This window comes from Manis javanica, chromosome 2, assembly GCF_040802235.1.
Source record: "Manis javanica isolate MJ-LG chromosome 2, MJ_LKY, whole genome shotgun sequence".
NCBI classification, from domain to species: Eukaryota; Metazoa; Chordata; class Mammalia; order Pholidota; family Manidae; genus Manis; species Manis javanica.
The window spans coordinates 153,803,076-153,820,377 of NC_133157.1; the positions used below are offsets into that span (position 1 = coordinate 153,803,076).

At 38.2% G+C, this 17,302-nt stretch overlaps 1 protein-coding gene across 3 annotated transcripts in view; it reads right to left on the minus strand.

Annotated features, from left to right (window-relative positions):
* Nucleotides 1–1,375: 1,375 nt before the first annotated feature.
* PDE7A (phosphodiesterase 7A) overlaps nt 1,376–17,302 on the minus strand; it is a 147,466-nt gene continuing 131,539 nt past the window's right edge. For 2 of the 3 annotated variants that reach the window (XM_036998150.2, XM_036998151.2), the window contains exons 8-13: nt 12,969–13,100; nt 12,703–12,794; nt 10,597–10,741; nt 9,924–10,020; nt 9,234–9,314; nt 1,376–5,655 (exon numbers count right to left, since the gene is read on the minus strand). In XM_036998150.2, coding sequence (XP_036854045.2) covers nt 5,447–5,655; nt 9,234–9,314; nt 9,924–10,020; nt 10,597–10,741; nt 12,703–12,794; nt 12,969–13,100 — 756 coding nt within the window. In that variant the 3' untranslated portion in view covers nt 1,376–5,446. The remainder of the gene's footprint in view (nt 5,656–9,233; nt 9,315–9,923; nt 10,021–10,596; nt 10,742–12,702; nt 12,795–12,968; nt 13,101–17,302) is intronic. The other variant, XM_073229595.1, reaches the window with a different exon arrangement.

Sequence of the window (17,302 nt, forward strand, 5' to 3'; positions counted from 1 at the left end):
TCACTGTGCTTCTGTTTTAAATTATGGCCAGAAAGAAGTCTAGTATTAAAAATGGGTTGTTTCTGGGCATAGAAGCCACAGGGCATAAATCTGCAAAGAAGTAAAAAGCTAACCTTTTCAAACAATATGGCTTCTCTCTCACTTACCAACTTTACATCTCCCTGTATGGCCCCAGAAGATGACTGGTTAGCTAGAGACGGGTAAGATTCCTCAAGGGAGGAACAACCTAAGACAGGCACAGTCGCAGGGGGGCCATCAGGGGAGAAATTGGGGATCAACAGAGGTGAGGCTCAAAATCCCCCCGTTTTGAGAGAAATCTTCTGCATCCGTGGATGTTTTAATGCCCTTGTCTAGCTTGGATTAACACATAGTCTACAGGCACACCTGATCATCTACATTTGCTCTCTTACAACACTAAACTATGTTTTTTCTACCTTTATCTTGCATCTACCTACCACTTCAGCATTTTATTAAAAATAAAAATAATAACAATAAAGGGAGAAATGTGGGATCCACATATAAATCAAGTATAAAAATCAAATATTCATATTTGACCTGATTGTTTATAGTTCATAATGCGTGATCAAAACCGAAAGTTTCTGTGATGAATGCCCTTGTACTGTTCACCATTTAAGAACTTATTCACTATGTAAGAATTTGTTCACCATGTAAGAATTTGTTCGTTATGCTTCAGAAGATTGGAGACTGACAAGAATTAGGCTTGGGGTGGATTAATGATTGTGCATTGAGCGTTGACTCCCCTATACAGAATTTTATTGTTGTTAACAACCATTTGATCAATAAATATGAGAGATGCCCTCTCAAAAAAAAAAAATGGGTTGTTTCTCCTTTTCTCACCATTCTATCACACTTCAAGATAGGTTTTGGGATGACTTAAAAAATGTAGGTGTAAAAGTAAAAGTTGTGATTTAGAAAAGAAAGTTGTATTTTACTATAAAAGTATATTGAACATCTAAAGACTGTATTTTAGAATCAAATTTGAAAGCTAAATGATTTTACCAGTCATGGATGTTAACAATAAAATTCAATAATTACTAGACATGGTGTCCTTTTCATCATTAACCAAACCAAACCATTTATTGTCCTAAACACTTCAACACTTCGCAGTCATTCTGTGTAATAGAGAAACCTGCTGGGTTAAATGAGAAACACTTTTCATACGTCCTTTTGTGACCCAAACATTTTGAGAACAGAGACCATGTTTTATAATCTTCGATACTTTTATTACATCCAGTGCAATGCTCTACACATAGAGGAACTTGGATATTGCTTACTACATGACTTCAGCACACACTACTTTCAATATAATTTAATGAGAGACTGATAGCTAAAAAGGAAACACATAAATACCAAATTAATTTGTTCAACAAACATTTATTGATGGCCCAATTTATGTTAGCCACATGATAAGCACAAGAGACAAGAAGATGGAGGAGACCCACTATGTGCCCCTCAGCTCACCCCCAAATAGTGGTCATTCCACCCATGGACTACAGACCCTTGAGGGCCTTCCAGAAGACAGAGGTTGTCTACAGATCCTTAGCAAGCAAGGAATGATTCAGACTAAGTTCTGCACATGTCTATACAACTATGTATTTCAAGTATCTGCTGATTGCCACGGTGATTAATATGCACATTTAAAAACATTACTGAATTTATATTCCCTATTGATCACTGTATACTTTCCCAAGCAGGAGATACTGATTGGCAGGGAACTTAAACAAAATATTTATACATTAAGAAAGTACACATGAAAACAGTGTAAACCTTTGATATGAAAACCTTTTTAAAGTTTTAAGAAAATTGAAAGGTTTAAGAGTCAAGAAAGTATCTTGGGAAAATGAAACTGTTGTAGGAATCTTCAAAGAATTACTAGCACCTCTTACCTGTACCTTAGGTACAAATGTATTTCCCAGGTTTACATAGGACATAAAACATGTACTACTTTTATACAAAGAGGATCATTATAAACCACTACATTTACACAGTACAAATGTTGACCAGGAACCAGATTTGTCTTTTCCATTAAGCTAAGGCTTGCCAAAATTTTCTCTCCAAGGACCATTACCCAAGAGCAGAGGAGGGGCCCCCACTACTGGAGCATTGGGTCCAGGGGACCAAAGGGAAGCTACATGCACAACAATTCTTTTAAGTCTTCTGTTTTATATTAAAAATTCATGTGAGCTTTGCATTCTGTTCCATATTTAATTACTTATTTTCAGTGTGATCTTCTAAATTATTAAACTGTTTCCTCAAATTTCTCTAGAAACCAATGTTAAGCAGCAGGGCTATAGATGATGATTCCCACATATATGTAACAAACACAGCTTTTCAATGGGTTTATTATATGTGTGGGCAGGAAATGGGAGCAACACTCATGTATCTCCCCCAAGAATGGAAATAAGAAGATAACCCTTTGAATATCAAACAATAAGAAACATACCACAGATCAGAACAGAAGCAAGCAGTCATACACAGGCAGATGACACCAGGCAGGCTCAAGTGCGACAGGGCTGGAGGTATTGATAAATCTACTGGATGTGCCCATCAGAAGCTGATGTGAAGAAGCAACTACTGGCAGAGAATCTCTAGCACTGTGCAGGGGAAGAGAGTACCTTGGTCCACAAACAAATATGAGCAGGTCTATCCCCACAGGGAGAAGGATGCATGAGGCAACTTGTTTCCCTGGCTCAGAATCCATGCTCACCAAGTAACTGGCTAGTCATAATCTGACTTCCCAAGAAGATTTGCCTAAAGGAAAAGAATGATTGATTGTTATATTTCTCATTGTAAATTAAAATACTAACACTTTTTAAAAAACACCAGTAACTGTGGGGTTGGTTAATCTGAGTTTGCTATCAGATAGTTCTTTCCATGTGATGACACGCTAGATCTTGAGCTTGTAAAGATCCTTATGACATCAGGCTCTGGATATATCAAACTTGCCAAGGTGATGCCTCCTCATGTAAGTGGCCAGGTGATCTTCTCCAGGTAACACACAGCCACACCATCAAACTTCTGTACTTACATTGTCCTATATAGTAGCCACTAGCCACATATGGATATTGAGACTTGAAATGTGGCACCAAATAGAGATGTGCTGCTACGTGCAAAATATGTACCAGATTCCAAAGATTTTGTACCAACCAAAGAATATAAAATATCTCAGTAATTGTTTTTTATAATGACTGCATATTGAAATGATAAGATATATTAAAAATATTGGAATAAATGTTATTAAAATGAATTCCATCTGGTTCTTTTTTCATTTTTGAATGTGGCTAATAAAAAAAATTGAAAATCATTTATGTGGCTGGCATTTTATTTCTACTGGACATCACCCTTCTAAGCAAATGACTATGTTTGGTTTTAAAGTTTGCACTCTACCCCTTCTAATGAATTTGACTTGGGAAGATACAGGAGAGGTCCAGTGGTATCTATCTTTCTTACATTGATATCAATCAAGTAGAATTAAATGGCCATTTCTTATTACTTCACTTTAAAAAAGCCAGTACAACTAGGATTTCAGTACTTGCAAAAGGCCATGTTTTAGGCGGTTCCCAACTGTGGAGTCATGGGGCCTGGGCTCACAGCTGATCTCTGCTGTGTCCAAGTCAGGACTCTGAGCAAACTGCATAACCAGGGCCTCAGCCTGCTCACTCGTGAGGTGCAAGTATAGCAGCTACCAGCCCACAGGACCGTGCCTGCACCCAGCTCTGCCTGAATAAATATCTGATGAGTGAATTTCACAGCCAAGAAGCTAAATCTCTGATTTTCTGTAATTCAGCATTATGAGTTCCAAAGGTTTGAGTTTTAAGGTAAATATCAAAGATAAAAATGTGAAAAGATAAGTTTTTATTCATCAAAAGTTAACAGCAACAGGCACATATTAAAATGAGTATGGCAAAGCCTTGTACAAATGGCTTTACACTCAAGCTTTCTCCCAAGAAAATGGCTGTTGCAACGAACTGTAAACATAATTAATAAACAGTCTTTTATAGTAACAAGGGAAATACAATTGAACTAAAAGAAAGCACCGGTTTCTCTTAAAACTAGATTACAGTTGTGCTTACTATACATAAAACAATTTAAAACAAATTACAAAAGTGGAATGTTTTAAGTTCAAAAGTAGTCCTTAGAATTTGTCCTAGAAAACATCTGTTCACATCAAAAGGTCCCCATTAAAGGGTAACGTTTCATCAAAGGGAGGGACAAGAAAACAATGCACTTTTTTCAAATCAAAACAAGAAGTTTGGTCACTTAGCTTTGTGCATAGTTTAAGGCAACTGGAGCAATCTGTTACAGCTTACCTCCCTTCCCAAGTGTGGCTGCTCATTATATCATATTCTAAAATAATAAATAAAAGCTTACATTTCAGATGCTTTCTCAAATGGATAAATATAACACATGCACAGTCATACATGCACAAACATGCACGCAAACACACACCCATACATTCACACACAACATACCTCTCACTCACTGCAGTGAAAGGGACTTTAGTACCCTTGCTCTGAAGGACACACTTCCCCATCCCACTTTATTTCAGATTGGCAAGTACCCTGAGCTGATTATGGTGTTCTAAACATTCCACCTTTTTCTTGCATGTGCAGGTCAAGTGTACAGGAGTGAAAACAACATGCAATGTCTTCACTGCAGAATCATAATACAGCTAGGACACTGGCATTCTTCCCCTCCCGTCCCAAATCAAAACTACCAAGAGTTTAAAAAAAAAAGTTGCACTGCCGAACAGCACTGGAGTGAAAGCCTGGTGGTACGCTATGAGAAATGCTCAGTTTTCAGGGCAGGACATACAACTACAGCAAATGGGAGGCTTTGGTGGCATCCAAAGAAGAAAAAAGGCAAACCAGGGAAAAGAGCTGCAGTTTAAGGTTTGATCTGTTAAATTCCTAGTGGTTCCTTCACAATCATGCCTAAAGGCAAATGGAGAACCAGTATTTCAGAGCTGATTTGTAAACATCAAGTCTTGCAGGAGGCAGCAGAGGCTGGGCACTTCACATTTCCATTTTCTCAGAGAGAACTTAGTGGGAGGTACAGATACACATTGTTGCATCAGACTGGTTAAATCCGGAGAGATTTCTGCTGAAAGATTCAGTTCAAGTTTCAGGGTGTGAAGAACAAATGCTTTGAAAAACACGTGGCACACCCCAAAACTTCCTTTGTTACTCCTTTAAGGATTCGCTCCCGCTGGGCTTTGCATATTCAAGGTTTCGCAGGACAGCCAGGTGCATATTGCTTTATGTTCAGGTCTCATAATTAAGAAGTGGGTTCCAATGATCCAACAGAGGAAATCTTGGAAATAAATAATGCTGGCATCATTCACTTGGAAACCTTGGCAGTTAAGACCCCATTTCACAGTTCTAAAAAACCTCCAGGAGGCAGTTTGTCTCACTGATTCTGGGGGTTATGATAACCGATTTTCCTGAGGTAATAATTGGGAGTTCAACTGCTCAAATGCAGCATCCGTGTCCTCACCGCGGGACTGCTCTCTTTGCAGCCCCTTCCAACTGGCTTTATTCAGCCCCATGTGTCCTAGCATTGTTTGGGACAGCCTGGTATTGGAAAACCTGGCCCATTCTGTGAATAAAGGCTCCACTAGGTAAGTCATAAAACCTTGAGAAAATAAGAGAAAAAAGGCATTAACGCACATTCTGAAACTTTATCTTGAAAACATTTACACAGTGCTGCTTACTCTCAACTCTATTCCAGTTACTACCAAAGCCACCTTACTTTTCAAAAGAGCCGTGTGTGTGTGTGATGTATCTTTACTGAAGCATCTATTAAGCAATTCAATGGAACTTCAGGGAAAGGTGAACTGACAAACATCTCAGGTCCTTTCTGATGATTCCTCTCATTCCATATCCTCCTGTTCATGCAAACACAGCGGCCCTGTCAGCCCCCGAGGAGAGCAGGCATGACACAATCCCGGGGACAGCTACCATGAGACAGTGGAGGCCATGAGGCACGTCCTCCAGGTCGGTGGGGGTCCGGGATGACTGCGGGGGTGGGGGGGCTGCTGCGGGTTCACAGTGCTATCCCCTCGGGGTTAGGAATCTGAACACCCGGTCACTGTATGAGGGCCATTATGTTTACTTATTTGTTTTAGTGATGGCCATTTCACTTAACTCAAAATTTAGACAGCCAAAACTCCTAACAAAAGTTATGAGTCTAAAAAGCACAGAGAAGGAGATTAAACAAAGTGAACAGCAAAGTACACCCAGGATCCTACTTTATGAATAGCTCATATGATTGATTCCCCCTCAATTCACACTCAGAAGGGAAAATGAGGAGTTTCAGGGTTATCGCCATCTACGGGCTCTGTAACTCAAACGTGCACATTGTGTCTGATTTAATACTACACAGAGATGAAAAGGTGCCTCCTGGAAAAATACCTTCTAAATCAAATCACATGTATCAGGAGAAACAAATAACATTCTCTTCCTAAACTTCTGATCTAATAAGGACAGGGAGAATGTACATTCAAATTCTATCATTGCTTGTGAAACAATGCTTTAATTTTCTTCATCTCTGAAACTTGTTCTTTTCAGCAAACACCATGTGGACTACAAACAACATAGGTTCCTTTTAGCCAAGAACAAAAAAATCTCACCAGAATTAAAGCAATTAGAACCCACTACTTTTAATTAGAAAAGTCATATATGGTCTGGTGGTTGAATTTTCTTAAGTGTACAAATCATGACATCTGAAATAGTAGTTATGACACTGGAAATAAGGATGTCTCATTTCTCCCATTCCCTCCACACACAGTAACTGAGAACCTACTATGTGCCAGGCACTGTTCTAGGGTGGTCAGGGTTACAGCAGGAAAGAGACACATGAGATGTGCCCTGTGGAGTCTGTTCTGGTGAGGAGAAAGGCAGCCAACTAGTGCAACGTCATTACTGTGGTGAGAACACAGCAGCTTCCCAGCAGCCATCCTGACATCACTGCACCACCAGCCACCCAGAGCCCTGTCTCTGTCTCTTTTAGACCACAGCTAAGTCAGGGGCAGGTGTAGCTCTGTACCCAAATGCAAAACTCTATTCCTGGAGGTTTTACATGAGCCATCGTATTTGATTCTCCCGTTGTTCCAACCGGTTTGGAACTTTTGGATGCTGCTTCTAACGTCCAACAAATGAGCTGTCAACTTCTGGCCCTGTATTAACTTAAATTTCCTTTAGGTCTTAGGTACCTGAGAAGAATGGACGCCATGGACATAACCCTGTTTATGCCCTCTCTGAGGGCAGGACCCTGTTTATCAGTCACCTGTGAATCTACTTGGCTTAGCCCATGGTCCCCTATCTTATCCCCACAGATGCCTCAGGACACCTGTCACATGTCTTACTCTTACCCAGTAAATGGTATTTTCTTGTTCGACAAAACTAGGATTCCTAGCAAAGAAGGAAACTGTATTAAACGTGACTTCTACTTACTGACCTGACTTCAAGTAATCATTACTTAGCATAGTATTTATTCTAACAGTCACATCATTTACCCCAGAAATAGAATCTGTCCAAGCTCCACTTTACCTGGGATTTAACGTCAGAAAGATGAATGTCTGCTAAGTGTATAGACTGGACAAACTATCTGTAGAAGAGGGTACCGGCAGTACTTGTCTCATAGGGTGGCTGTGAGAGACCAGCAGATGTCAACCACCATCACCACTTACCTTGTCCTCTGAAAACCCATCTAGAACTGTCCACTCTGACAGGTCTATAGACAGAGATGAACAGTTTAAGGGATCTAGCTTCTTTCCCCTTTTAAAAATCACAATTTGGAGGTTCCCTCATCAATCCAGAGAGCAATTCACTCAGCAAACAGTTATGGTAGCTACAGTGAGGTTACTACCTATTCGCCTATCTCTGATTCAGTTCCCTTTGCCCCTGTGTCAGCTATTCATTTGCATTTGGAGATTGTTCTACGTAACTGTCTTCTCATCACCCCAAAGGAAAGGCATCCTTGGTCTCACCTCCCCAGCACCCTTGGCCAGCCTGCACACCTTTGCGGCCCGGCACCCCCACCTGGGGCCCACTCCTCTTCTCCACCTTCACCTCTGCAGTCAAATAGTTACTAGTTACTGGCTTCCACATGGGAATCCTTTGCAGTGTCAGATTTACATTTCTGAATTTCTGACCTTACAGCACAGTGCTCTATTCAGAGTCTGATGCCACAGTATTGTGCTATCTTCTGAATTTCTAGCTTTATCTTTCTAAAGTTTGTGCACATATTTCACTGTTCAACTTAATCTGTAAAGGCCCTCCTTGATACCAACTACCAAATCACATTCTTCCTTCAATCCCTTGCTGAGTTGCCTCCCTGCCTTATCCTAGTTCATGCTCAACAAACCCCTAGTGCTAGGCAATCACCCTCTGCTCTTCTGTCCAAGCTACATCTACTTCAGCCATGGTACATTTCTCTATGCTCTCTACCATGTCTCCGGCTCACTCAGCAAATAGTTCTCAAGTGCAGAGCTAGGCCCCGAGACACACCACCAAAGGCAGGAGGAGGACCTGGGGGCTGTGAGAGACACGACTCTAGGGCTTTGGAAGCCGGGAACAGGAGTGATGGACTCTGCTGGAGCAGGGGACAGTTCAGCTGGACCTTTAGGAAAAAGGAATTTATTAGGTAGACAGGGAGGACTGGCAGAGCAGAGAGGGCAGGGGCATCGTGGCTTGGGGACACACTGCAGAGTCCCAAGATGTGGGAGGTAAATGAGGGGAAAGGTCTGGGGGAGAAGAGTGAGGGACACCTCCAGGGCAGACTACAACAGGCCTGAACAGGTGTCCAAATCATGAGGCAGCGATAAAAGAGAAAAGTAAGCAGTAGTGAAGACTGGTCTTCACTTTATTATCCAACTCCATGGTCACCTTCTTCACTTTAACATGGCAGTCCAAGAATTATGCCAAAGGAGCTTCTACAGGGCAAATAATGTATTCTTCCAGTTTAGAACAGAAACAGAATTATTGCTACCTGCTCTGTAAACATTATGCTTTTTACAACATAAGATCAAATGACAGTAAATTATAAGGCCCCAAAAATGGAAAAGCAAGGGGTAAAGTTTCCTAAATTATTTAGAAAATAGAAATGGGCATAATTTTAATATTTTACACTTCAAAATGTAATCCTTTTTTTGACAAAATTAAAAGCAGAGCCGTTTTTCTAACCAGCTATATCTAAGCATGTATAGTTACCAATCTGGATGTTGGCAATAGATTCAGTCTGACGATCACAAAGTGGACTCACAACCAAATGATACTTTTTTTCTATATCTCCTAGAAATTAAAAAATGAGACAGAATTACTAGGATGGAACATACCTATTTGTTACATACATAATTAAAGCCTTTATTATACCTGTAAAAAACATAACATACTTAATCCTCATGAGATGGCTTCTAAATCAGTTTAAAAATTTTTAAATAATTCACACACATAAGGGCTGCCCAGCTGATAATCCTATTTTAAATGCTGGAGGTAGAAAACTTTTATTAGATGTCACCCCAAGACTGTAATTCTGTCAGCATTATTATAAAAGGAAGGTGCATGAAATAAAGATCTTTAGTTCCTAGCTTTAAATCACAAAAAGTGTCTTACATTTTCATGTGGCCATACCCTCTACATGTGATACAGATGGTGCAAGGTCACGTAAATCTTCCTGTAAAGCAAAATTTCCAACCTGATCTATGTCTATAAATCTAGATAAATACATCTGATCATTTCAAAAGAGAACTATTAATTTTCAAAGGTGTTCAATTTGTACATTAATGATTATAAAGATTAAACATCTACTTCTAGACTCTTGGGAACATCTGAGTTATTTTACATATATGATGTTTAAAAATGAGCTGAACAGATTACTGATCACTCAATACTGTAACTTGCCTTGATGGAAGAATTCCTCTGTTACTTTTTCACTCCACTGCTTGCTTAATTTCCAGGTCCGACATGGGTTACAAATATCAGCACATTTCAAAGCCATCTAGTAAACAGAATATTAAAATTGTTTAAGAAAAAAAAGAACTCTCCATTTTACTAAATTTAAATATACTCTAAATAGTGAAGAAAAGACCACCTTAAAAAAAGACAAAATTGTAACAGAAAATTATCTTTTATATTAATTCTATGATGCTATTAGATCTACCAGTCATTTTTGCAGAAATGTTGTAAGACTGTTAACCTAATTACACATGCTTGATAATAAATACTGCAGAGCCACACATAAGGACTGGATTAACTAAAAAGCTACAAATACAGCATCCAATTCTCTCTTACTTTTTAGAGGTGAGAACTCATTAAAATAAAATGCTGTTTGCTGATTGGTACCCTAATCTTGTAAAAATTGTTCTTGTTAGACTTTTCAAGTATGAAAAATACAAAAATAGTGGTGCTTTCCTAGGGAGCAGATTCGCCTTCTGGAAAGTGTTGTACTAATGGAAGGAAATTCTACTCTTCCTCAAGATTTAACCACTCTGAAAACTACACTATTATAGTTCATTTTTATTCTAATATTCATGCAATCCACCATAGAAATAGAACCTTTCCAAGTCCATTTTACCTGTAAAACCAAATGCCTATTTCTGGTATCTTCCAGGTGTAAGTCACCTCTATCCAAATGGGACCTAAACAATGATAGATATTCATTTTGGCGACTGATGTCTGTGGCAAGTATCAAAGCACCTATCTGAGTCTCCATCTGTTGCCTGGAATTAAAGAAATATAAAGAGAAAAAAGAAGACTTTCAATTAAATAGTTACTTCTTGATTTTTTTTCCTTAAACTTTACTCAGAAAGCTTTGCAGAGCTCTAAGATACTCTAATTGCCATTCAATATTTACCCTATTGCAAAAAATGAATTTTAAAGAACGCATCAAAAAAAACTATTAAATAATCAAAACTAAACCAAGAGGATTTTAGGAAAATACCAATATGCAAACATTCCAAAAAGAGTGCCTTTGTTTTGCCTGCCAAGGTGCAAGTATTCGCCTAAAAAAGCAAAAAATCTGTCAAGATTGGTATGTTCAAGATAATTCTTTCTTAGGATGTGCTGAGGGTAAATAACTTTGGTTTCTTTCTTGTGCCTGATTTCTGAAAGGCAGAGAGAAGGTTCAAGAGGAGGAAGAACAGCCCATTCAGCAGCTGACTCCTGTACACATTTTGACTGAACTGCCTGATTAAATACTAATGAAATTCCACCAAACAATTTCATAAAGTTCAGATTCAACTATGTTTTCAGGATCAAATTTGAGAATCAGTTATCTGTATGAATATCCAAATTTTCTAGAAGGGAAAAGGTAACATGTTAATACAAATAACAGATACAGTATATGATTTTCAAACCTGTCTTAAGTCAAGTAACAAGAGAAACTTGAAAAAAATTCCTGACTTTTGTTCCAATGGGCTATTGCAAATATTACATAATGATCAGTAAATAGCTGTCCACAGATTAAAGGGCTCACAATATTGAATATTAAAATAAACCCTAAGTGAAGAAAACAAAAGAATGCTATTATGTAGTGTTCCTTATTTCCAGTTTTTATTTGTATTAAGTCTGAGAAGTCAACAGGTTCAAATGCAAAACATGATTAAAAGGGGAAAAATAAAGCAAACATTTTTAACCTGCCTCAATCAAGAAAAAAATAATTTATAATTTATATATACAAACACTGTATAATTTAAGCAATTTTTATATTTGTACTACAGCAAGAAAACAATTTTACTTACCAGAAGTATTGTCATAACTCCAAATGGTATCCATGAATAAAGATTTAAAAAAATAAAAAATAAAGTCCAGCTTTTTTCTTATGGTCATTACACAGAACACTTAACTTTTTTATAAGGATGTTTAAAATTATGAAAGAGAAAAAAAGGAAAGAACAATGCTAGCAACTTAAATTTTAATACCCAAACATATTTTTATACCTCACTTTTTTTCTAGGATTAGATGGTTAATAGCCACTTACATGGTTTTTTTTTAAGTGCAGCCTCTCAGTGAGGCACCAATGAAAGCTTCTCCTTGTGAACCAGTGAAATGAGATGTTATTAATTGCCATTATATTGGGCTAATTTATATTAACACTTTTTATTAGCTTTCAAATGGCCTAATTAACAGTAAATGATCTCTTCTGAGAAATTAGTATTTTGTTTTTTCCATCATCTTTTTATCCTATAGCTCCAGAAGTGACTCCAGAACTGTGTGACTGAGGATATGAAGAATTCTTTCACTCCTTATCAGTTTAGAAAATTTCCTGAAACAAATTTTAATGAATCTATTTATTATATAGAATGTTTACTTTCTATCCCATTTACCTAGAGCTTAAGGTTTTATTCAAATGAGCATAAAATGGAAATATGTGATACTAGTTATATAACTTAGCAGTAAACTAGGGCTGAGCTGTTATGTATTTGAAGTAAATTTACACTACTCAAATCTATGGAATAATCTCTCATAAAAACTCACTAAAAACTACTACTGACTATACTGTAGGGTAAGTTTAAATTACTAAAACTTTGATACAAATCCATAAAATAATTTACCCTCTATGACAAAAACTGAAAACCGTGGAACACCTGAATGTAACAACAGAATTAAAACTTACAAAACTGGCTTGTCAACTTAGTTTTCATAGCTCTTAAGAAATTAAAATTGTCTTACTCCAACCTACCTGCTTTCTAATGGCAAATGTGAAAATAAACCGGACTCTCTCAATAATCCCACTGCAGATCTCCAATGGTGATTTTCCAGTACTGAGGTATTCTATGACAAAGGGCATATCTGAGTTACTTAATGAGTCTCTTTCTGAAATAAAGACTTATCTATAAGTATCTATAACATTCATTGAGAATTCATGTACTACTTTCACTTCTTTAAAACGTGAAACATTTTCTAGAATGCAAGAGAATTAAATTTCAATGATAAAATTGCACTAACCTTGTATAAAGTTGCCAAGTAATGATTAGTTTTAATAAGGAAAGGTTGGTTAACACCTGGATGATCCAGATCATGAGTGGCAGCTGCAATTAAGCTCAGCAAGACATCCCAAGGAGTTACAGAATTGGCAAGCTAAAGTGCGACAGAAGAACAACTAATTGCAGACATATTGGAAAACAACTTTGTACCATTACAAGATTTTTGAATTAGCCCCTTCATGATTTTCAAGTAGTTCGTTAAGGTCACCAAGCACCTGCCAGTTGGTGGTCTCCTCATGGCACTGGGGGCAGGTGAGGACAGTGCCCCTGCCCACATGGGTTTCACAAAGCTCATCCTGATGCTGTTTCATTTAAACAGACTTAATTAAGATGTCAGCTAAAGTATAAAGTGTCTTTTTAAGAAATAATGTTTTAAAAAAACAAACACAGGTTTGTATATTTTTATTACTGTAGCCACTACAAGGAAAGACCTATGAGGTTTAAAAATTTTTTTTTACCACAGTAAAAACACTTCATATGAGATTTACCCTCTTAACAGATTTTTAAGTGTACAGTACAGTAGAAGATCTGTACCTGAGGGTGTTTATGTACCAATAAATTGTTTACTGGATTTCAATTAAGAATTAAATTGCAAAGTTATTTCTGAGGTCCTAATGTTTAAGGAAGCTGTTGAGTAATCATGGGACACAGCCTATCCCAAGTCTGTAATAAAATCCACTCCTAACAGATGGAGATATTCAGAACAATGTATACAATGAGTTCATGTCAGAAAAAGCAATCACAAACAATTAAAAATTTATTCTCAATAACAATTATTAATGATACAATAATCAAAATAAATCAGTTTATTAACTGACTGAAACTTTCAATGATAAAGCATGATCACCTTGCATATATCACCTACTTTTCATCAACCACCTCTCACTTCCTGACCAACTCCTATTCATCTTCTCAGGCCCAACACCACTGACTGCCAGCACCCCCACCTGTTCTCTACCTCCAGCACCTTCCCTAGCAAAGGGCTGATTTGGGTTTCTACAGCATTTCCATGTCCTGCCATAATAACAGCAGGCAGAGCTCACTTTTACTGAGGTTTACATCAGGGTAATGCTCTCTGAACGTGTATGATCCTATGCCCAGTAGTAGAAAATTTTGAGCCTCTACCACCAGTGTAAGTGTACTAACTCTTAGGTTATGATACTGAATTTACATCACACATGTAAAGCAAAAATGAAAATTGAAAAATACAGGATAAAAATAAATTTAGATTCAAATTCTAATATTTTCTTTCTATGCCACAATAAATCTTTTTCCATTCCCACTGTCAAGTTCATGTTAGTCTGAAAAAAATTCACTTTCCAAAGGTTTGAATCCCCTGGAAAGCTGGAAGATGTGTGAAGGCAGAAAATGTTTGTTATATATTATTTACTTCTATGTTATCTGTAATTGGTATATAGAGAAGTTCAATGAATGAAGAGTAGGTGATTTCCTCATGAGGATGGATATGCAAATACATTTTTAAAAAGACAGATTTTTAAAGCACTGTTTACTAATCAAGATGAACAGAGGACATGCTATATGGGTCATCCCAGAGGACATATAAGTGTGTGGACATGGCTGTAGATATGTTATGAATGAGTAATTAATTAAGCAATATGCAAAAGTGTTACATTCTTATGATAACTGAAACAGAAGGGAAGTGGCAGAAGCATAGCCATGTACCATTCTGGGAGGATACAATAATTAGATTTAGTAAAAGCAAGTAATGGCTGACCACACATGACATCAAACAATCTGAGATAGATTAAAGAGTTAACCATTAAAAAGAGAAATATGAAAAGAAGCAACTGAATTTTTTTAAAGTTCTGTGAAGGGAAAGTAAGTTCTAAGTTTGAAAGCAAATTACACATGCAAAATGATTCAATAAAAATGTAACATTTCTGCTTGTAAAAAATCTTTGGTCAGAAAGAAAACTTTAAGAGCTTTATAAAAAAGAAATGAGCTCTTACATATATATCAAAAGATATAAAAATTGAAAGCAGATTTTCTTGCTAAATGCTATACTTAAGCCTTTCTATTTATGATTCCCTCTGCACCTGGATTTTTCTCTGGCTGACTCCTCTAATACTCACTTTCCGTTACGTGGTTCCTGACCACTCCACGTAAGGATGTAAACTCTTGCCATCACCCAGCCACTCTCCAGCACATTACTCTATTCACTTCGTAGCAGTAATTAGCACAGTGTATGTCAAAATTCTATTTATCTGGATTGCAGATTCAAGATGGCGGCATGAGAGGTGAGACAGAGAACTCCTCCCAAAACCACATAAAATACGAAAATATAGTTAATACAACTAATCCTAAAAGAGAAATAGGAAAGAAGGCTGCACCAGATTGCATACACCTGGAGAACAGAGCAGACCTCACGGAACAGGGTAATGTACCAAAGTCATGACCCAGCAGGACCCAAGCCCTTCACCCACCCCAGCTCACCAGCGAGAGGAAGAGAAACAGAGTGGGGATCAGGTGGAAGCCTATGATGGCTGAACACCCAGCCCTGGAAATCTGCTTTGGGAGCACAAACCTACATTGCATGGTACTCTGGAGATTAGTGGGGTTGGAAAGCTGAGACAGGTAGAATACTTTGAGAGACTGAGATTCCAGCCTTTAGTGGAGGACAGGGATCCACATCTGGCTGCTCTGGGACAAAGGAAAGGTGGGCAGTCTAAGAGCCTTCCTAGCAGCTAGAGGGCTGCTGAAGGGGTGGGGTTTACACAGAGCTTGCTGCAAGGGAGAAGGGATAGGTGGACAAGGTTGTCTGGGCATACCCTGCCCAGCACATTGGGAACTTTGAAGAGCTTCAGGCACTCCATCTCCCTGGCTGGCTACTCAGCTCCAAGGCACACCCTGTGATACACAGCCTGCTGCGCCCTCCTCCTGGCCTACTGGCACAGACTTGCAAACCAGCAGTCCCTGCCCTGGCATCAGGCTAGCCAGAAGGAGGCCCCACCTATGGCAGCTACAGACTCAAAGTGAACAGGCTTACACATGTTTCCTCGGTCCACTGATTCTGACAGTGGAGACAGGCACTGCAGCTGGGAAGCAGGAAATAGCTCTTACCTCCCCCCAGGCACCAGAGCTGCTCCCCTGCAATCCCTGACATCAGGGGCTAAGGAGCTCCAGAGACTAGAGCTTCTGGGCACTGGAGGGCGCCACATACAAATATGAAACATCAAAGGAGTCTGGTTCAAACAAAAATCTCAGAAACACTATAAAAAGGGCCAAATGAAACTGAACTCACCAATCTTCCTGAAAGAGAATTCAAAATAAAAATCATAAATATGCTCATGAAGGTTCAGAAAAATATTCAAGAACTCAGGGATGAATTTAGGACTGAGATTAAATCACTAAGAAATTCCGTATCTGAAATGAAACATACAATGGAGGGATTTAAAAGTACATTAGATGTAGTAGAAGAGATGGTAAATGGAATAGAAATTAGAGAAGAGGAATACAAAGAAGCTGAGACATAGAGAGAAAAAAAGATTTCTAAGAATGAAAGAATACCGAACTGTGTGACCAATCCAAACAGAACAATATTCATATTATAGGGGTACCAGGATAAGAAGCGAGAGGAAAAGGGATAGAAAGTGTCTCAGAGAACGTAATTGCTGAAAACTTCCCCAGTCTGGGGAAGGAGATAATCTCTCAGGCCATGGAGGTACACAGATCTCCCAACACAAGGGACCCAAGGAAGACAAAACCAAGACATATAATAATTAAAATGGCAAAGATCAAGGATAAGGACACACTTTTAAAAACAGCTAGAGAATGAAAAAAGATCATGTACAAAGGGAAACCCATCAGGCTATCATCAGACTTCTCAACAATCTTACAGGCCAGAAGAGCCTCGAACCAAGAATACTCTACCCAGCAAGATTATCATTTAAATTTGAAGGAGGGATTAAATAATTTTCAGATAAGCAAAAGCTGAGAGAATTTACCTCCCACAAACCAACTCTACAGTGCATTTTGGAGGGACTGCTATAGATGGAAGTATACCTAAGGCTAAATAGCTGTCACCAGGGGAAATAAAGCCACAGAAAAGAAAGTAGAACAATTAATTACTAAGCAGATGCAAAATCAAATCTACCCTCAAAGTCAATGAAGGAATAGACAAACAGTACAGACTAATACATAAAGAATGGAGGAGGAAGAAAAAAAAACAACAACCCTAAGGCTGTATTTATAATAGCATACTGAGTTAAATTAGACTGTTAGATAGTAAGGGAATTACCTTGAACCTTTGGTAACCAGGAGTCTAAAGCCTGCCTA